The sequence below is a fragment of the Gorilla gorilla genome, chromosome 14 (genome assembly GCF_029281585.2).
Source record: "Gorilla gorilla gorilla isolate KB3781 chromosome 14, NHGRI_mGorGor1-v2.1_pri, whole genome shotgun sequence".
NCBI classification, from domain to species: Eukaryota; Metazoa; Chordata; class Mammalia; order Primates; family Hominidae; genus Gorilla; species Gorilla gorilla.
In genome coordinates, this window is record NC_073238.2 from 48,129,928 (window position 1) to 48,151,726 (window position 21,799).

The 21,799-nt window shown below is 36.9% G+C and overlaps 1 protein-coding gene, 1 long non-coding RNA gene and 1 other non-coding gene across 5 annotated transcripts in view; 1 reads left to right on the forward strand and 2 right to left on the reverse strand.

The window, feature by feature from the left end:
* The first annotated feature begins 4,812 nt into the window (after positions 1 to 4,812).
* Positions 4,813 to 21,799, forward strand: part of RFC3 (replication factor C subunit 3) — a 34,049-nt gene continuing 17,062 nt past the window's right edge. Inside the window, exons 1-7 of one of the 2 annotated variants that reach the window (XM_004054362.4) lie at positions 4,813 to 6,024; positions 8,895 to 9,032; positions 11,685 to 11,752; positions 13,553 to 13,650; positions 17,588 to 17,769; positions 18,473 to 18,609; positions 19,007 to 19,105. In XM_004054362.4, coding sequence (XP_004054410.1) covers positions 5,938 to 6,024; positions 8,895 to 9,032; positions 11,685 to 11,752; positions 13,553 to 13,650; positions 17,588 to 17,769; positions 18,473 to 18,609; positions 19,007 to 19,105 — 809 coding nt within the window. In that variant the 5' untranslated portion in view covers positions 4,813 to 5,937. The remainder of the gene's footprint in view (positions 6,025 to 8,894; positions 9,033 to 11,684; positions 11,753 to 13,552; positions 13,651 to 17,587; positions 17,770 to 18,472; positions 18,610 to 19,006; positions 19,106 to 21,799) is intronic. The other variant, XM_019039922.4, reaches the window with a different exon arrangement.
* On the reverse strand, positions 17,282 to 17,392 carry LOC115930504 (U5 spliceosomal RNA). Its single transcript, XR_004067135.2, has one exon. It is a non-coding gene; the product is annotated as a U5 spliceosomal RNA (small nuclear RNA).
* Positions 20,651 to 21,799, reverse strand: part of LOC129526507 (uncharacterized) — a 31,438-nt gene continuing 30,289 nt past the window's right edge. For both annotated transcript variants that reach the window (XR_008671168.2, XR_008671167.2), the window contains exon 4: positions 20,651 to 20,787. This is a non-coding gene — a long non-coding RNA (uncharacterized lncRNA). The remainder of the gene's footprint in view (positions 20,788 to 21,799) is intronic.

The window sequence follows — 21,799 nt, forward strand, 5'->3', positions numbered from 1 at the left end:
GTGGAAAAAGGGACTGGCCCAAAGTTAATCAAAGGGGCAAGGACAAAGCCTGGGCCAGGGTGGAAACTTCTCCTGAGTCCAGGCAGAGAGATTTTTATTACAAAATCCCACGCAAAATCCCTGGGAAAACTGCTTGGAGATTTAGAATTGTAGAATGTTGAAGCTGGGAAAAAACGGCTGAATCCTGTTACATTAACTGTGAGATAACATGAGGAAACTCCAAAGGAAGACCAGAAAATCCTTACTAAAACCTAGAAGAGTGCCCGACGTGTCTCTTCATTGGCCTGCCAGCCCATCTCCTCCTTCCTCCTCCATGGGCACTGCTGTCAGGTCCTGCAAGTCTTTCGGTAGAAGTCCAGCCACTTCCCCATTCAGGACTATGCTGTTTTTGGTCCTTTATCCTAAGATACACTCTCCATCTCTCTTTCTGGCCTACTCTACTGCTCCAGCCTCATTCTAAGTGTTACTTCCTCAAAAAAATCTTTCCTGACTTCCTTGAATAGGTAGATGGGTCCTCTAGAAATCTTGTTATGAACATTGAAATAAATAACTTTAATATGTGTGGTGGTAGAGACTAGTATTTTCATGCGATTCACATTGAATTAATCTTTTTTAAAATTTTTTACTTACCTTTCACTTTTATCAAAGTAAAAGAGTCAAAAGTTTCCACAAGTCTTGTTGTAAAAAATGACATCCTCTGCCCCTGGTCTCTGCCCTGACACTTCATGTCTGCTTCCCAGAGAAAACACGTTCTTATTTATTTATTTATTTATTTATTTATTTATTTATTTATATTTTTGAGACGAAGTCTCACTCTGTTGCCCAGGCTGTAATGCAGTGGCACGATCTTGGCTCACTGCAGCCTCTGCCTCCTGGGTTTAAGCGATTCTCCTGCCTCAGCCTCCAGAGTAGCTGGGATTACAGGCGCCCACCACCACGTCTGGCTAATTTTTTATTCTTAGTAGAGACAGGGTTTCACTATGTTGGCCAGGCTGGTCTTGAACTCCTAACCTCAGGTGATCCACCCGCCTCGACCTCACAAAGTGTTGGAATTACAGGCGTGAGCCACTGCACCCGGCCCAGAAAACACTTTCAACTCTTTTTGTGTGCGTGTGTATGTGCGTGTGTGCATGCACACACGTGTATTCTGGCGTCAATTCCATGTTTCTTAATAACATGCTAATACTACTACTTCTTGATTTTGCTTGTTTAGCTATCAATTTCCTTCTATGGAGATGAGGTCTCACCTCTCATACAATTCCATTCTCACAACTGTACACACTTCCTTTCCTCTCATTTCCCCCTATTTTTATATTATAATTTCTTCTTAGAGAAATACACAATTTTTTTTTTTTTGAAACGGAGTCTTGCTCTGTCACCCAGGCTGGAGTGCAGTGGCATGATCTCGGCTCACTGCAACCTCCACCGGGTTCAAGTGATACACCGGGTTCAAGTCCTTCCGGGTTCAAGTGATACTCCTGCCTCTGCCTCCTGAGTAGCTGGAATTACAGGCATACGGCACCTTGCCTGGCTAATTTTTGTGTTTCTAGTAGAGACGGGGTTTCACCATGTTGGTCAGGGCTGGTCTCAAATTCCTGGCCTCCCAAAGTGCTAGGATTACAGATGTAAGCCACCATGCCCAGCCCATAATGTTTACATTATTTGGATTATGTAAATATTATTCACAGTTGAGCATATTCTAACGCTATAAAATTTCCTTTCTCATGTATTATCTATTCCTTATGTAGTTAGCCCTCCATATATCCCAGTTCCACATCCACAGATTCAACCGAACATCGATTGAAAATATTCAGAAAACAACAACAAAAAATAACAAACCAACAATAAATAATACAAATAAAAAACAATAACAACTATTTACATAGCATTTTCTTTACATTACTTATTGTAAGTAATTTAGAGATAATTTAAAGTATACAAGATGATGTGTGTAGACTATATGCAGATACTACATCATTTTATATAAGGAATTTGAACATCCATGGATTTGGTGATCTGTAGAGGTTCCGGAATCAATTCCTCATGAACACGGAGGAACAACTCTGTACCTTTTATGTACTCTGCTATTAGTAATTGTCTTGTTTTGTCTTTGACTTAGTGTTTAACACACACCTTGCTAATTTATTACTAAACTCTTTTCTATAGGAGTAAATCTCATCTCAGTATGTGCAAGCGTATCAGGTATTAATTTTATCTTCTTGAAGACAGTAATCCTCCTGCTTCTGCCTGGACTGGTGGTTTTCCAAGCTTGTTCTGTCTTTGTCGCCTGGGTCATCCTCTCACTTTGCTCCACTGTGGGATCTCCCGTGTTCAAGGTTTGTCTCTCACAGGCCATAGATTAGTCATATTTCAAACATCAAGATGATAATAACATCAGCGATGAGAGAAACAAAGCCCCAAAGGAATAAAGAACCTGTCTTTTTACCCCTAGGATATTTAATCACATTTTGTGTTTTTAAAGTTTTAATTGTTTTTTCATGCCATTTCACTTAAAATAAAATTTCCTTTTAAATGCCTATGAATGCGTATTTTCAGTTTTAACATATTACCTTTTAAGAAGGTAGCAAGGGTAATTGAAGATGTGTTAAATATATATCACAGTTAAATCATACAGAAAGTAAAGTGTTTTTTTTTTTGGTTTTAGAATTGTAGTTGCGTATATAAAAGCATCAGTAAAATAGGTGGTTTGTAATATGCTCAAGTGGAACAATTTATATTTTATGATTTTGAAGATCAACAAGGTGAAATCCACAAAGTTCAGACATGGACTTAACTCCCTGTAACTAGGCATACCAAACGGAATCTCAGCCAAGATTTCTGCAACATTAACAAGCTGATTCTAACATTTATATGAAAATGCAGAGGACAAAAACTGGCAAAGATAATCTTGAATAAGAATAGAAGTCAAACTACCAGAAACCAAGACCTATTATAAGGCTATAGTAATCAAGACAGTGTGGTACCTGTGCATAGATAGACAAATAGATTGATGGAACAAAACAGGGTGTTCGACAACAAATCCACACATACAAGGTCACATGATTTATGACAAGGTGACCCTACAGTCCAGTGAATAAAGGTCTTTTTAATAAACACTGCTGGTGTAACTGGATATCCACATGGAAAAAAATGTACCTTGACCTTTTAGACTTTTTTTGTATGGAGGCATACAAAAAAATAAATTCCGGTGGATTTAAAATCTAAATGTGAGAGCAAAACCATAAAACTTGAAGAAAAACTCACAGAAGAACATCTTCAAGACTTTGGAGTAGGCAAAGATTTTGTAAAACAGTACAAGCTGAACTATATTTAACTTAAGAACTATTTATCAAAAGACACCATTAACAGAGATTAAAGCCAAGCCACATGTAGGAAAAAGATATTTAAAATACATGCATGAAAAGGAAAGAAATGAATAAGAAAAAGACAATCTAATAAAAATAGGCAAAATATTTGAATAGTCACTTTACAAAAGAATATTCTAATCATTAATACGATGCTCAACATCATTTATCATTAGGGAAATTAAAATCATAATGAGATTTCTCTATAAACCTGCCAGAATGACTAAAATTTAAAAAGGTTGTTGGTTGGTGAAGATGTGGAGAAATTGGAATCTTTTTGCATTGCTCATGGGAATGTAAAGTGGTGCAGCCGCTGTGGAAAACGGTATGGCAGTTACTCAAAAAATTAAACTTACAATTACTATATGATTGCCGGGCATGGTGGCTCGCTACTGTAATCCCAGCACTTTGGGAGGCCGAGGCAGCTGGCTTGCCTGAGCTCAGGAGTTCGAGACCAGCCTGGTCAACATGGTAAAACCCTGTCTCTACTAAAAATACAAAAAATTAGCTGGGTGTGGTGGTGCACAACTGTAACCCTAGCTACTTGGGAGGCTGAGGTGGGAGGATCGCTTGAACCCAGGAGGCGGAGGTTGCAGTGAGCCGAGATCACATCACTGCACTCCAGCCTGGGCGGCAGAGTGGGACTCCATCTCAAGAAAAAAAAAGAGCTAAGATACCTGAGGGCCAGAGTCATTAAACATTAAATTGATTGCAGCTGTAGTTTACCAACCCCGAGGACTTTACTTCCTCTGTAGCAATTTCTCATATCCTATATATTCAAGAGTCTGAAGTAAAATTGCTAGATAAAATACAGGGCACTGGTTACATTTGAATTTCAGATAAAGGCTGATTTTTTTTCTCGTATAAGTATGTCCCTGGCAATATTTATTACAATTTCAAATATTGCCAGGGACATACTTATATGAGAAAAAATCATTTGTAATAAATTTTGCCATAGACATATGAAAAAGCTTCTGAAATTCAAATTTAACTGGACTTCCTGGGTCACCACACTATTTCTCCTTCCTCAGAACCCCCAACAATATTGAAGCACATGTCTTCATGTGCTTCAATGGTAGAGACATGTCTTCATGGTAGAGACCATCAACCACTGCTCCTTATTGAAGTTGTCTGTCATGCCTGTGGTCACTCTTGCCAAATTATTGATCATTCTAGCACTTGATTCTTCTCTTTCTTCCTCTCAGTACTTATTTCCATTATCATTCATTATGATTATGATACACACATAGACCACAATTCAGTATCCCTGCTTCTGATTTCCTTTACCTTCTCATTTCAAACACTTCCTCCATTTCAATTCAAAAGGAGAGAAGCATAAAGAAGATGAAGCTTTTTTGCAATATTAAATAGGGTGGTCAGGGAAGCCTCGGTGAGGAGATAATACTTGAGCCAACATCCTGAAGGAAATGAGGGACCCAACTCTGCTGACTGGAGAAACATAGTCCAGGAAGAGGAAACAGTGATTGCAAAGGCCCTGAGGCAGAAGCCTTCCAGGCTTATTATAGAAAGTTTCTCGAGAACAGGGATTAAATCTTATATTTGGTGGTGTGGATAATACCTTACCTGCAGGAGTAATTCATGTAATATGACGATTCATAGAAGAGCATGATAAATTATTGATTAATAAATGAGTAAGAGGCACCTTGGTGAAAGGTTATTAAGTATATTTGGAAATCATTTCCTGCCTGTAAGACCTTGCAATCAAATGACAGGACTTAGGGTTCTTAATAATACATAAAATAAAAGCATATATTAAATAAGGAATTAATATTATGTACAATGAGTAAAGTGCATTTTGAGAGGCACTATTTGAAGAGAACTTCAAAAGTTGCATATCAGCTTCATATGCAGAATATTTTTCTGAGGGGTTCAGACGCTTCTACACATTTTAATTGGAGGGCTTTCAAATATTCTAGACTTAGAATGCATATTAACCTCATGTCTTCTCCCCTACAGACCACATTTCGGTAGTTTTTCCATGCTCTTGATTCTTTTGTTTCTAATTCAATAAGAATATTGAGGAATAGAGGTAACGAAGGATAGTGAAGATCAGACATTTTCAAGCGATTTATCCAATGAAGCTTTACTGGGTACCTGCCAAGTGAGTGAAACCCTGAATGTATATATTCTAGTGCCGAGGACAGAGTTCCACACCTAGCAGATATTTAGTAAATTTTTGTTTAATGAATTAAGTGAATGAAAGAATGAATAAATGAAAGGAACGGTCTTCTCTGAGGTATCCGGATGTGACGCCAAAAGGGTCAGAACCACATTTTCAATTCCGCTTGATAATTTCTAGAATATAATAGACGGTGCGTACAAAGAGAAAATAAATAAAGCAGTGAACTTCAGAACTAGACGGCATCGACGCGGCAGCTGATTTTGTCTGCACACGGCCCCCGTAGCCTTTCCGTCCAAAATCATTTACGCGGCCGCGACCGGTAGTGACGTCACGAGATTTGGAGCTCGCGGGAAAACTTGTTTCTGTGTTGTGGGGAGGACGCGCTGGCGCGGGATTTTCAAGCGTAGGCCCCCGGGAGCTCGAGCTGCCATGAGCCTCTGGGTGGACAAGTATCGGCCCTGCTCTTTGGGACGGCTGGACTATCACAAGGAGCAGGCGGCCCAGCTGCGGAACCTGGTGAGTCTGCGGGGGCCGGGAGCGTGGGAGAGGGGAGGCCCCCGGGCTCGGGGTTTCGCGCCCCCCTGAGGAGCAGTGCTTCTGCCGCCCGCATTGGAAGGTGATAAGTGCTATGGAGAAAAATAACACAGGGAGGGGGGAAAAGGTGTGGGAGGCTGGCTTGTATTTTTAAACAAGAAAAGCTCCACTGAGAAGTGGCATCTGAGCTGAGACTTGAAGGAAATTGAAAAGTCATAAATAGAGAAATCCGAGCTAAGTGTGGAACAGGTAAGAGGGGACAGCAAGTGCAAAATTCCCGGGCAGGGATGTGCACGGCATATCCTAAGAACCTCAGGAGGCCGGTGTAGCCGATAGTGGTGAACCAGCGGGAAGGGTAATCGGAGATGGGTGTATGTGTTGGGATGGAGTTGGGGTGCAGACCCAGTCAGTCTCAGAATAAGACGAGAAGCCGTTGGAGCATTTTGAGCGGAGGTGACACCATGTGATTTACTTTCTAGCTGGCTTAAGATTTCTCGATGTCATTGTCGTCATTTACAAGTAAAGTGTTGTAAATATGTATTTACTCCAAAGATCATTTCTAATTCTCAAATAAATTGTATTAGGACGTTCCTGAGATTAGTTTTTTTTTTTTTTGAGACGGAGTTTCGCTGTTGTCGCCCAGGCTGGAATGCAATGGCGCGGTCTCGGCTCACTGCAAACTCCGTCTCACGGGTTCAAGCGATTCTCCTGCCTCAGCCTCCCGAGTAGCTGGGATTACAGGCGCCCGCCGCCACGCACGGCTAATTTTTGTATTTTTTTAGTAGAGACGGGGTTTCACCACGTTGGCCAGGCTGGTCTCGAACTCCCGACCTCAGGTGATCCGCCTGCCTCGGCCTCCCAAAGTGCTGGGATTACAGGCGTGAGCCACCGTGCGTGGCTGAGATTAGAGCTTTGTGAAAGATCCTCTCCCCTCTATCCTGATGCCTCTTTGTCTGTTGTAGTTGATAAAAGTGCCCAATGGCAATATTTTGTGAGAACGAACTGAATCTTCCAGGGAGTAGAGAGTAAAGAAGGATCTTTAGGAGAATAAAGTGTCTGTGGAAGACATTTATCCACTCCTTTTAAGGACCTCAAATTAATATATGATGCTGATGGAAACGTTTTTGCCCAATACCCTGGTTTTCCCTTACCGACCTTTCTTAGATTTACAGATACTATTTAATTAAGTGCATCTTAAAAATAAGAAATAATAAGAAAAGATTGTACACGTGAAAGTCATTAGACTAGTTGATAGTGTTGTGAGATTGAAGGTTTTTTTTTTGGTCTTTTTATTGATACTGCATGTATACTAATTTAAAATAAATTGATTACTGCAGTATCCATCATTTATAGACAAATTACATTTTCCATCAATAGCTTTGTCTTCAGTTTTCCTAGTGATAGAATACATTTTATTTTCTGTGGCCACATTTTGTTGTACAGAATTTGGAATGTATATTTTGGACATGAATTTAATATAATGGTCTTATGTGTTAAATTTGCTTTTAAGAAATGTTCACCTGTTTACTCTTTTATTTGCAGCTTAATCAAACTATGAAACATTTAAAGCATAACCCTTATTTTTGATTAGATTGAAATTTAAAAAACAAGGCAGTATGTGCCTGTGGGACACCTGCCATTTTCCAGGCAGTATATTAGATTGAATAGTTCTTTTCCTTGAGACTTTTTAGTGACAGAGATGGATGAGTTTACAAAGTATTAAAATTCATTACAATAAGCGCTTCTCTTAAGATACGTATTCCATTTTTTCAATAATGGTTATTTACAGAACTTCACCTTACAAGATTTTATGCTCCTGAGGCTAAGGTCTGTCACCCACTCATCTTTATAGCCTTCATGGCACTGGTTCCCAAACCAGACTGATCATCAGAAACACCGGAAAAGCTTTTGCAAAACTCATCATCAGCAGATACTGTTAGTGCCCTACCCAGTCCTCTTGCTTTTAAGTGCACACAGACTGACTTCTGACTTCTAACTTTGTACATCTGTACTTTGCCTGAGGGCTTTTCTCTCTGTGACACCCATAGCAGATTTGAAATGCCTGGAATTAATGCTCTTTCTTTTCCCCCATCCACTTTTCTAAGCAGGCTTCAAGAAAGAACTCATCAGAGATAATCGTACGGCAGCTTCCCCACCCTTTGGGTGGGTTAACACTCTGGTGGGTGTTTATGTTGGCTTTAAGAGTTTCCCTAGCAGGATCAAACACAGATACCTAGAGCCATTCAACTTGACAACACACTCTTACTGGCTGCCTTCCTTTCCCTGTTTTGCATCCCCACTCTCCTATGAAGTTTTCCTTTATCTCACAAGTAACCTCCCAAAGAAACCAAATGCACTGAATTGTGATCACAGGGACTGTTTCTAATAGTCCGAAGTAAGAAAGGCCTGAATCTCAGAGTTACAGAATCCTAATCTCATGGATGATAGGGTCTGTTCATCAGTCAGTCCTTTATTTTAAAAAGTTTTCTAGGAGATTCTGATAGTCAGGTTTGGGAGTTCCTGCTTTCTAGCATTTAGTTTTGTATCTTGCATGTGCTGTCACGTATATAAGTTATACAAAATTAGTGTCAGGCGAATAGTAAACATTTCAGCATATATGTGTGTGTGTGTATATATATATATATATATATATATAAAAGATACACAATATTTTGTGTATCTACCCATGAAACTCCAAGTTTTACACATATATAAAAACTTGGGTGTATCTACTCATGAACTGGGAGTTTCATGGGTAGACACATAAAATATTTGTTACTTAAAAAGTAGTTTGGTTCTACCTAGAGCAGTTCAGTTTGACTAGGGAAAAATGCCTTGTTCTTTTTTTTCAGGTGCAGTGTGGTGACTTTCCTCATCTGTTAGTGTATGGACCATCAGGTGCTGGAAAAAAGACAAGAATTATGTGTATTCTACGTGAACTTTATGGTGTTGGAGTGGAAAAATTGAGAATTGAACATCAGACCATTACAGTAAGCATTTCACTTTGAGGCCCTGAAAGTAATTTATAGCGGGGACTTTCAGTCTTGGTCATATATGTCCCCCCCAACTCAGTTGCTTCCTAATGTATGATTTAAATAAGAATTCCACAGGTAGTCTTGGGGCACAGGATTTGAGAGCTACTGATTATGGATCTGTTATAACCAGAGCAAAGCCATTTATGTTAGGTAGGAAATAAGAGCAACAGAGGGTTTGGGGTAAAATGTAGAGGGTGAGATTAATTTCAGATTACCTAATAAGACAATGTCTTAGCTGAAATTAGAACTCAGGTTTCCAGACTTCATTTTTCTGAGAACAGTAGTGGGGATGGAAAGAAAGAGAATGATTTTGAGAAAAATGTTAAACATGGTATCAAGTGACTTGGTAAAGAGTGGGCAACTGACTGACTGGGAAAGGAGGCCTGCAACTCTGGGAAGTTGAGAGGCTTCCTGTGATCTTGCCCTTGCCAAGATGTCCAGCTTCATACCATGTAGCACATTTTTATGCTCTTCCATTATGGATGATGTTTAAGATCTAGCTGAAATGTATCCTTCCTTTTCATACCCCATTAGAATTAACTTTTCTTCTACAACTTGTAGTTTGTACTTTTAATAGTACTTATTTTGTTTTACTTTGGTTGTAGTAGTTTATACATCTTTTACTTTGAAAAGATTGTATTTGTTTTGACTGTATGTCGAGAACATATATTCATTTTCATATCCTTCATATCTTCTGGTAAAATGTCTTTACATATTAGGCATTGAAAAAATCATATGCTGAGTGTGGATGGTAGTGCTATAAACAGAATCTTCAGGAAGGTAACTGGGTTTTAGGCTAGTGTTGATTAGCATATATTTAGATACATTGAGTTTGAGATGCTGGTTGTATGTTGTGGAAATTCGTATAAATATATAGGGACAAATTTAACAAAAATGGTGTGGATGTGTCAGAAGAAACTAATATCTTACAGAGGGACAATAAACAGCCAGTCAAATGGAATGTTGCAGCATCTTCCCAGATGGGTGGCTTAATATTTTAAATTATCTGTTTGCCCCGGGTGACACTATAAATTTCTATGAAATTCTAATTAAAATTCAAGTGGTTGTTACAATTGTATGAAATGATCTTAAAGTCCATCCATATGGAACAGTACATTTCTGAGACTAGCTAAAGTAATTATGAAAAAAGATTAGTGAAGTAGGGCTTGTGTTACCATATAGTAAATCATATTGTATGTCTGTTGTAAATAAAACAGTATTATATTGGCATGAAAGTAGAGAATTAGACAAGTGAAACTGGAAAGAGAGCTTAGAAATGTGATAGAGGTGCTATTTCAAATCAGTGGAAGAGGATAAGCCAGCAGAGTGTGTCATCATAGCTAGTTATCTATCCAGAGAAAACGAAGTTGAGTCCCTATGACATACAATTTATAGAGGTAAATTCCAGATGAATTAAAGACTTAAAATGAAACACTAAATATCTTCGATTAAAATTTTTTAGACTATATGAATTGCTCCTGGGTCAATAAAACCTTTTGTAGGAAAACATGGAAACTATAGAAGAAAAGTAGATACCTGGATATATGAATTTGAAAAATTGCTATGACAGAAATTATACATAAAATCAATAGAAAAAGATTGTCACAAAATATTTGAAAGGACTGTGTAAATAAGAGATTTTTACAAATTGGCAACAGAAAGACAATCTGGTAGAAAACTGAAAAATAGATTCTTCTGTAACAAATAGTCACAGGAGAAAAATATAAGAGGCATTAAACACATGTAAGGATGTTTGACCTTTGTGATAGTCAAGCAGTGTGAGTCTATTATATACTCACCAAACTGAAAAATTGAAAGGCATGATAAAACCTACTGTAGATGGGGAATGTTGGGGAAGAGTGTTGCCAGTGGAAAAGTGAATTGTTAAACTGTTTTATGAAGCAGACTGGTCAAAACATACACACATACACACACATGTATTATATTAAAGTTAGAAAACACATTCCTTTCAATCCAGAAAACTGGGAATCTCTTACATAGAAATGAAAGCAGTATATGCAACATATGTACAAAGATATTAATTGTGGAATTGTTTGAGTCCAGAAAACAAAATGTCCATCAGTATGACCAGCTTTGCAACATCCATGCCATAGGTTGGTGTGTGACTATAACACTGTGCCAGTTGTCTGAGAGGGATTGCCAAGATATATTAAGTAGGAAAAGCAAAACACAGAGACGTGTATGATTTCCTTTTCTTAATTTTTATTTTTTACAAGAAACATTGACACTCCATGAAAATACATTTGTGTATGTTTATTTTTGTGTTAACATGGAAAAGACTGAAAGGAACAGATCGTTTGCAATGATCTGTATTTCAGATGGTATACAGATTTGGTTTGGGGATTTCTGGAGGTAAGGAAAAGAAAAAAGTAGTCACAATGAAACAGGATGAGTGATTGACCCAATTTATATAAAAACATGTTTATCTGCACATTGAGAAAAGAGTGGGATTAACAAAGTTAAAACATGAATGGTGGTTATCTCAAGTTTTACTTTGTGTAATAAAAGGAAAACCAATGAAAATACAAAAGAGTGGGGAAATAGGCAATAAATAAATGTTAAAAATATCTTTTTCTTTGTCCACAGACTCCATCTAAAAAAAAAATTGAAATTAGCACCATTGCAAGTAACTACCATCTTGAAGTTAATCCTAGGTAAGTTACTACTATATAGAAATTAAGTATTTTTAGAGAAATTGGTTTTGGGCTTTCTTTTTTTAAAAGATTGAAACCGTTTTTTGAAATAAATTGATACGTGTGGAAGCACAGTTTATAAAACAGACTAAAGTGGAGCTGCCCTGCTTGAAATGGGAATCCTAGAGCCCTTCCTGTTTTGCCTTCAGTGTCAAATAATTTCAACAATGTATTTACCTTTTCTAGCTCTAGGGAGCTCATTGATGTACACACAGTACATTGTATTGTCAGTAAATTTTTGTTAATTATGTTGGCTCATTCATTACTGATGAGCAGTGTGTCTAAAAAGTTTACAGTGTTTGGAGTAAATATTTCAGAAATTGACTTTGGGTTGCCAAATCTTTCTTTGTCACTCTCTTTGTTTAAATTTCTTGATTAGAGGTATTATAATAGTTCACCAACCAATATCTTTATTCTCTATATCATGCAATAATAAGAATTAGGAACTTGTTGGAGAGGCGTTGAAAACTCATGCAATAGCTGTTAAGTATTAAGTGGTGTAGAAATGATTCTGGGAGCTAAATTGGGTAAGCTGCTATGATCTGTGGGGCTGTATGAGTTCTTAAAGGAGAACAGAATTGAGGATATTGTCAGGCATATTCAACATGGGCAGTGACACAGAGGCAAGAGTGAACATCCATTTCAGGGAGAGGGAGGAGACCGAATGGAGCAGGAGGAATAGCATTACAAGCTAATGTGTATCTTGTTTTCAGTAGCAGGCACTTTGTGAGAAGCTTTACCTGTATTATTACATTTAATCCTTAAAACAACCCTAACAGATAGGTTTTATTATTTTCTCTAGGCATCTCAAAGAAAACTAAGAGAAATAAGGTTGTTGGGAATGGGTTTGATCAAAGAAACAAAGGGAGTGTTAATTCCAGAGACAAATGGAGAATGTTTTGGATTCTTGGCTAGGAAAATGATCGTAAGAGCAACACTGTAGGTATATTGATCTATAATAATAGTAGTGACTTGGGAAAACTTAGTGGCTGTTTGAGAAAATAAAGTTAACTGCTTTGACCTGTTTTTCTCATCGTGAGTTCTTCTGAAGCATAGATAAGCAATTGGAGAATAAGCCGATTGCTTTTGGGGTGATTGAAATTAACATTGATTCAGCCTAAATTGACTTCTCTTGGTTTGAGAGGTCTTTGACTGAAGTGCCAAAGCAATAACATTGGTGTAAATGACAGCTCAATACCTATAATAAGTCATCAGTTTACGGAGTTTTGACTTTGTGTCTTAAACTCAGTTTGCTTATCTCATTGCTTTACTGACTCTCTGAATCAGTTTCATTCTAGTGCTGGGAGCAGACTTCTCTTTGTTCTCTCTTAGATCTTTGCTATTTTGGGGATGTGGAAGAGGACTAGGGATTGAATTTCTGTTTCAAAGAGTTACTTTTTGTATTTTCAACAATTATAGATAGTTGAGACATTAGCTATAATTAGGTATTAATTTTCTATAGTCGGTACAGAAGTGTCAAAGTATTTGCTAAACTGTTACCTAATTATTAGTAGTTGCTCTTTTTGTGTTAACAGTAAACTTAATGTAACAACATATTTAGTGTTTTCAGTGATGTTAATCCAGTTGGAATATTGTTAGTATTTTCAATGACCCTAAAACTTTTTACTTTTGAAGGGCTTATAATTATAGTTAAGTGATATTAATTTTGATTAAAATTTTGACCACTTAAGAACTTCAACATTTTTCTTATAATAACAATATTAAGGGCATATTATATACCATTATTTTTGTTTTGTGTAGTGATGCTGGAAATAGTGACCGAGTAGTCATTCAGGAGATGTTGAAAACAGTGGCACAATCACAACAACTTGAAACAAACTCTCAAAGGGATTTTAAAGGTAGGTGATCAAAAGACTTCTTTTTATGAAGCTGCCAAGCATTAGTGCTCTCTCTTTTTTTTGAGTTATGAAAGTGAACAGGAGAGAAGCCTGATCTCTGGGCTCATGGGAGTTTACAGTCTAATGGAATTGAATTTTATGTGAAAGAGGATTATTTGTGCCATCCATTTGATATTTTAGAACAAGATGAATAAAAATATGTGATTTAAAATCAGAAATTACATGATTTTAAAATAACTGTTCTTATGACCGAGTCATATGTTCATTATCAGATATTTAGATAAAAAAGAAAATAATATCAGCTATATTCCCACCATCCAGAGACAGCTACTAATAACAGTTTAGACTTTACCTTCCAAGCATTTTTTCTATATATATGGACACATTCTTACTGGTGAGATTTTGTGATAATAAATATGCCATCATTTAATGCTTTTGATATATTTTACCAAATTCTCTATCTGAAAGAGGGTATAGATTTATACTACCAATAGCAGTGTTTGGGAGTGCTCATTTCTCCGTGACATTTACCAACACTGAGGATAATTTGTTTTAATCTTTGTCAGTTTGAGTGGAGAAGATAGTGTTTTGTTCTTCTTTAGTGAGTGTGATAAATTTTTCCTTTATTGCTCATTTTTATTGTTTTGTGAATTCGCTGTACATATTCTCAGCTGATTTCTTTCCTCAGTCTCCATATTTCAAAATAAATTTACATTTATGAATTTATTTTTTGCTACTATATATGGAGTCTTATATTTTCTGAATGTTTTATATATGTGAGTTACTAACATATCCTTCTTTTATATCTTGCTATGTTATTAAATTCTCTTACTGTTTGTAATTGTATTTTGATAGTTTGAGTTTTTTAAGATGTATATTCATGTAATCTGTAAATTGTTTTTCCTTTTTCCAATTTAATGGCTCCAAATACTTTTTCTTCTCTAACTATGTTGGCCAACCCTCCAATAGTGTGGTTAATAGTAATAGAGATAGCAGATGTCCATGTCATGACTCTGGAAGGAAAGCCTTAGTGTTTCCCCATAATTAATTGCTGGATTTTGGTCTGAGGTATATGTATTTGATCATGGTAAGAAAATATTCTCGAGTTCCTATTTTATTGAGTGTCTTTAACACAAATGTGTGTTAAATATTGTCTGATGCTTCTTTTTCATCCATGAATGTGCTTTTATGATTTTTCTTTAGTTCATTAACATCATAGGTTATATTACTGGATTTTCTAATATTAAAACTTTTGCTAGGCACAGTGGCTTATGCTAGCAATCCCAGTGCTTTGGGAGGCTGAAGCAGGAGGATTGCTTGAGCCCGGGAATTCAAGGTTGCAGTGAGCTGTGATTGCACTACTGTACTCCAGCCGGGGTGACAGAGCGAGACCATATCTCCAAAAAAAGGCAAAACAAAACTGTTCTGCATTTCTAGAGTAAACATCACTTGTCATGTTGAATTTGCTGTTTTCTGCCTACCAAGTACTGCTTAGTCACTGTTTCAAACATCACTATACAAAATAATGATATGTGTATGTAAATATAGGAAATATTGTGCCATTATCCTCAATCTGTTATTAATATTATAAGAGAAATGTTGAACATCGGTTATTATAAGAAATTTAGTTGAAATTTAAAATTTTAATCAAAATTAATAATACTTGATTACAATTACAAACCTTTAAAAGTGAAATGTTGTAGGGTCATTAAAAATGCAAACAATATTTTACCACCCAATTACAGTTGAATTAACCTATTCTTACATGAAGCTTACTGTTACTTAAAAAGAACAATAACTATGAATTAAGTAACAGTTTAGGAAATAATTTGACTCTTTCATATCCATAAAGATGTTATTCTGCTCCTCTGCTCGTCTTTCTTGCATAACTGTTTAAATTTGATCCTTTTGTGTTGGTCATTTTGTTAAAAGTAAAGTGATTTTTCCTGTACTTAGGGAAGGAGAGGAAGGCCAGAGAGTTTTTTTTAGGTCTGGGGCTCTACAGCTACCTCTTGTATTATTTTTACAAAGTGATAAAAAATATATGACACTTTACTTGAGGCCAGGAGTTTGAGACCAACAAGACCCGATCTTGCCAAAGGAAGAAAAAAAAAAATTAGGCTCATGCCTGTAGTCTTAGCTACTTGGAAGCTGAGGTGGGAAGATTGCTTGAACCCAGGAGTTTGGGATTGCAGTGAGCCACGATCAAGCTACTGCACTCCCGCCTGGGTGACAGAGTGAGACCCTGTCTCTAAAAAAATAAAATAAAAAAATAAATAAATGACCTTGTGTTCTGAGCTCTATTCCCTATCTTATTTTCTGTCACCTTTATTGGGATTCTTTCCTTTGTCTCTCTTTTACCTGTTCTCAGTTTGGTCTGGGATTTCTTCTCATTGTGGAGCATTGTCTTAGTCTCGAACTCCTGTCCTCAAGCCATCTTCCTAGCTCGGCTACCCACAGTGCTGGGATTACAGGCACAAGCCACTGCACCAGCCACAGCCACCTGGAACACTGTCTTAGAAGGGAGCTTCATTTTGGTATTCTCAGAGTCTGCTGTTCTGTCAAACCTTACTGCATCAGGGTTCCCTTGCTCTCACCCATAAATTGGGCTCTGTCGAATCTCTCCCCTCGGTAAGACTGCTGTTTTCTTTGAGACAGTGTCTCACTGTGTGGCAACAGGCTGGAGTGCAGCGGTGCCATCAGAGCTTACTGCAGCCTTGACCTCCTGGGCTCAAGTAATCTCCCACTTCAGTCTCCTGGGACTACAGGCACACACCACCATGCCCGGCAATGTTTTGTATTTTTGTAGACATGGGGTTTTGCTATGTTGCCCAGGCTAGTGTTGAATTCTTGGGCTCAAGGGATCTGCCTTCCTCAGCCTCCCAAAATGTTGGGATTACAGGCAGATTACAGGCGTGAGCCACTGTGCCCGGCCAACTGCTGCTTTCAAATTGGCCCCACCATGGTTTCTAGTATGTTCCCGTGGGTGATTTTGAGCTTTTCCTGTCATAAAGTCTGTCAAAATCTTCCTCCCACACCGTTGCTGATACTACGTGGGCCTTTCCAGTTTTAGTTGCTTATTCTCACTTGCTCATGTTTGGGGTTCTTGGGTAAAGCTTGTTGCATGGTTTCTGTATAATGTTCATGGGTTCTTTGTTTTGGAATCTTTAGTTGTTCTGTTTATTTTTATGGGGCAGATCTAAATGCTACATGCTGCCAGTTCATCTTCTAGAAATAATTTGTTAATATAATGAAAAATACAATACTGGATTCAGTTTCTGTGTATACATTATTCCTGAACTATGTTAAGGCTGATCTGTGATTGTGGCTAGATGGAATCTTACTTTATGGTGGCCAGATATCTTTATGCCTTGTTGCCTACATCTCTTGCACCACTGTCTTCCAAAGTCTATTCCTTGGAATTTAATATTTTAGATTAAGGTGTACCACAGAAATGTGCTGCTGAGTAAAGTTATTTTGGGGAAATGCAGCACAGTACTTCCTTGTCTTGGTAAATTTTAGCGCATATAAATAATAAAGGTTGCAATGATTTCTACTACAAAGTGACCTTTTAACTTCATTTAGCCTAGTGTTTCTTGGTCTTGTTTGATTATATCTTTTTTTTTTACTAGCCCTGCCGATGCAAGGTCTCACAATATTAAAAACTCAGAGCTGTTCCTCTCTATAGAAGTTTTTAGTAAAAGGCGAAATATTTATATGATCTGAAGAGAAACTGGAGTATGATTGTAGCATTTTAAAATAAAAAATAAAGTAATTTTACCATACTTATAACTTTAATTTATCTTTGCCAATGGGAAGAGTAGTATATCAGGCTTGTTATTTAGGATTTCACCCTGGATAATGAGAAGGAAGAAAGAGACAAGTTAAAGTTTGAGTGAACTCAAGTTAAAGTTTGTTTTGTTTCTCTTTGACTCAGTGGTATTATTGACAGAAGTTGACAAACTCACCAAAGATGCTCAGCATGCCTTGCGAAGAACCATGGAAAAATATATGTCTACCTGCAGATTGATCTTGTGCTGCAATTCTACATCTAAAGTGATCCCGCCTATTCGTAGTAGGTGCTTGGCGGTTCGTGTGCCTGCTCCCAGCATTGAAGATGTAGGTCAAGTTACACTTTTCTGAAAAATAAATCAGTTCAGATTCTCTGAATACTGTATGCTTGTTGTAAAAGAAGGGAATCGTATCAGTAATTCAAGAACATCTACAGACCTGGATGCAAAGCGTTAATATATGAACAAACCAAAGCGTATAGTTGTAAATACCAGATGCCAATATATAGAAAGTGTTTTTCCCTTTAAACCATCTTTACTTTGAACAAGTAGGTATTACAAATTCTACTAAACTAGGTAAGGGCTAGTTATTTACTGTCTTCTTTCTCAAGCTGATTTAGTTGGCTATAAGAGGAGGCTGGAATATTGAGGAAATAGATTTTGCAAAGAGATGATGTGGGAATACCTAGTCCCTAGGAAGGGAATTAAAGTTAGTATGAAATAACATTAATATGAATATATATACATAGATATATTTTTTCTCCATCATTCTTAACAGCCATCAGCAAAAATTATGATTCCTCACATTAAATATCTTTCCAGCTTTTAATAGATTTTGGGAGATTTCATGCAAAGTAGGTATAATATGCAACATTGTGTTAGATGCAGAGTGGTAAGTTACTTTTAGTGTAAGTTTCACTTATAAGAATTTTGAGAGTAATACAGTTATAAGGGTCTAGGAAGGTATCAACAGAAATGAATCTTAATCTGCTTTTTAATGGATTGCCCATTTTTGTTAATTTTATTTGTAGATTTGCCACGTGTTATCTACTGTGTGCAAGAAGGAAGGTCTGAATCTTCCTTCACAACTGGCTCATAGACTTGCAGAGAAGTCTTGTAGAAATCTCAGAAAAGCCCTGCTTATGTGTGAAGCCTGCAGAGTGCAACAGTGAGTGGAAGGGGTAGTTACATTCTAGGACTTTGGCCCCCAACCTTTTTGGCACCAGGGACCAGTTTTGTGGAAGACAATTTTTCCATGGACTGGGCAGGGGTGGGGGATGGTTTCAGGATGAAATTGTTCCACCTCAGATTATTAAGCATTAGATTTTCATTTGGAGCGTAGATCCCTTGCATAAGCAGTTCACAATACGGTTCACGCTCCTATCAGAAGCTAATAACATCACTGGTCCAACAGGAGGCGGAACTCAGGCCATAATGCTGGCCTATCCGCTGCTCACTCCTGTGCAGCCCGGTTCCTAACCGCACGGACCAGTGGTTGGGGACTCCAGTTTTAGGACATAAGCACACTTCTGTTTAACTTCTTGTGTTCTCTTTTTGTCATGTAGATATCCTTTTACTGCAGATCAAGAAATCCCTGAGACAGATTGGGAGGTGTATCTGAGGGAGACTGCAAATGCTATTGTCAGTCAGCAAACTCCACAAAGGTACCAGTATAAAATGATGACAGTAAAGGTTTCGTTATCAGGATATCATAGGACACATATTAACTATTTTATGCTAATGTCATTTTGAATTATAATTAAATCCTGAATCTATGTATTAACCTTTTAAGGAAAATGTAGCATTTAACTTCAGAAATTTAGTGGTTCAGAATAGTTGGTGTGTGATATTATGGCTTTTATTAAGCCGTAATATCATGGCTTACATGTGATCATGTAAAAGTGGGATTTATATTAATTTTAATTTTCCTTTTAGGATCTCAGATTACTTAATATTAACATACAACACAAAGCTAGAGATAATGTGCGTAGCTTTCTAGTAAAGGACAATGTAAAACTTTGTAACTGATGATGCATCATGTGCTGGAAAGACACCAGACTATAAGTCAGACTTCTAGTTCTTGTCCTGAACTCCTAGCTAAGTGTTCTTGATCAGGTAACTTCATTTTAGAGTTTTATCTTCATTTGTATATTGAAGATATTATTATTGCCTCACCAAGGGTACTTTTGCATTTGTTGTGAAGAGCAAAAGAGTTATTAATGGTTTGAAAACTAAAAAACCCTGTGCTTATAGATGACCATGCGTTCTACTAAGGATAGCATTGTGTATATACCATTTTTACTCAGGAAGTATTTTTTGACACATTTGCTGCAAAATTGTTTCCATTACTTCTGTAGGTCTATTATTCGTAGGTTGACCATTCTGAAAATACCTCAGCTGCTAGTTGTTTGACTTATGGCAGCTTTGATTGAGAAACACAGTTTGCTTTCCTCCAAATAAAAAATGACAATGTTAAGGCCCACTAACTTTGGAGAGTATGAAGAAGGTTCCTCAGACTTGGCTAAAGCACAGTCTCATATCCTTGTTGGCTTTCTGAACTGAGAAATGATCTTTGGACCTTACAGAGGGTAGTTGATCATTTTAGGGTTCAGAATAAACTGAGTTCAGTCTATAGACTGAATAGACTGCAGCCAATAGAGCTTACTCTTCCTTGGTCTAATGAAAATAATAGAGGAATATGCCATGTTTCTCCTTTTGATGATACATCTGATGAATTCTAATTTTTAAAGAAATTCTTCAAAGGTATTGTAACATGTATTCCCTGGTTACCATATAGATTGGTGGAGGTGGATAGTGAATCATACATAGTGGGTACTTAGTATTTCATTTAAGGTTTGCTTTGAATTCTCAGAATTCAATTATTTTAGTTGAAGAAATCGATAGTTTTCTCCAAGAAGTACCAAATGTTATAAGTAGTCTCATTAGAAAAGAAACTTCATCTTTAGGAAAAATATGTTCATTTTATTTTGTAAAACGTTGATTATCACGTTTTACAAAAGACCTCACCCTTTAAAGAGATAAAATTCAAATAAAGCATGTCTTAGGTGCCTTTTACTTTTATAAAATATTTCTACACTGAAGATGACTTTCTTGTTTTTGTTCTGATATTAAAGAAGAAAAATTGATGGTAATATAACTTACCTACTTTTAGGGGATTTAGGTACTTGATGTTGTAATGTTTGATAATTATCACATGCTTTTTTAAAACTACTAGATTATTCCTTTGCTTAATTCTTCTAGCTGCTGTTACAAACTTCTTCTGGTTTTCCTAACACATTTTGACGGCTTATAAATGAACTTGTGCAGGAAGCGGTGCTCCTGTTTCCTGTTTAAACCAACAATTGTAGGAATTGATTACATTGTGCTACATAAAAAGAAATTTTGCTCAATTCCAGCAAGGCTTGGGGCTGGCCAGAAATCCTGGAAGTCTGGTATCTTTCTGATCACTGGGCTACACAATTCCAAATGATTACTTCTGATTTCTGACTCCTTTGTCTTGCTGGAATATTTGTGGTCTCGATTTTTCATTTGATCTGTCTTGGAACAGTCATAATTTTCTAATTTGAATAGCAGCTAATATTTCATGAATGATTATGTCAGCTCTTACACCATGTTATTTAATTGATATAACACACCTATGAGAAAAATATTAACTTTTTAGATTAAAAAAAAAAAAACCCTGACATTTATGGAGATTAAGTACCTTGTTTAGGTACATTCCATTATTATAATAGAGACAGTTCTAGGATACCCATGTTTCTCTGACAGAAGAGTTTGTACTCTTAATCACTTGTAAGCTATTAGGAAATAATGACACAGACGTGGTAAATGTAGAATATGTTAATTTTGTAAAACAGTTATATTAGAAGTTAACTCAAGACTAACACAAGATGCATGTTAACATGTATGCACTACACACAGTATAGTTACTTCAATTGTATAGGTAACTACATCCTGAATCAACTTTTCAGAAGTAAGCTATATACATATATTAAAATAATTTCATACCATATGAAATTATTTTTATTATTCATGCTTTAATAATCAAGTTTTATTCTTGGGATGTCAGAGAAATCACAGGCTGTTGAGTAGGCCTGAATTCAAATGCTGGCTCAAATACACGAGTCTTGATGGAAGCCTGACCTGTCTGAACTTCAGGTTTGTTTCAGTAAAAGAGCATCATTGTTGTGGGGAATTAATAGTGTATTGCAGTGAACCTAGTACAGAATTAAGGTGTTAAATACTTTCACAGACATTGGAAAGGGTGTGGACTTTGGAGTAAGAAAGATAGATCTGTGTTAAATCATGCTTTGCTGTGGTCAGTTCTGTCAGTTACT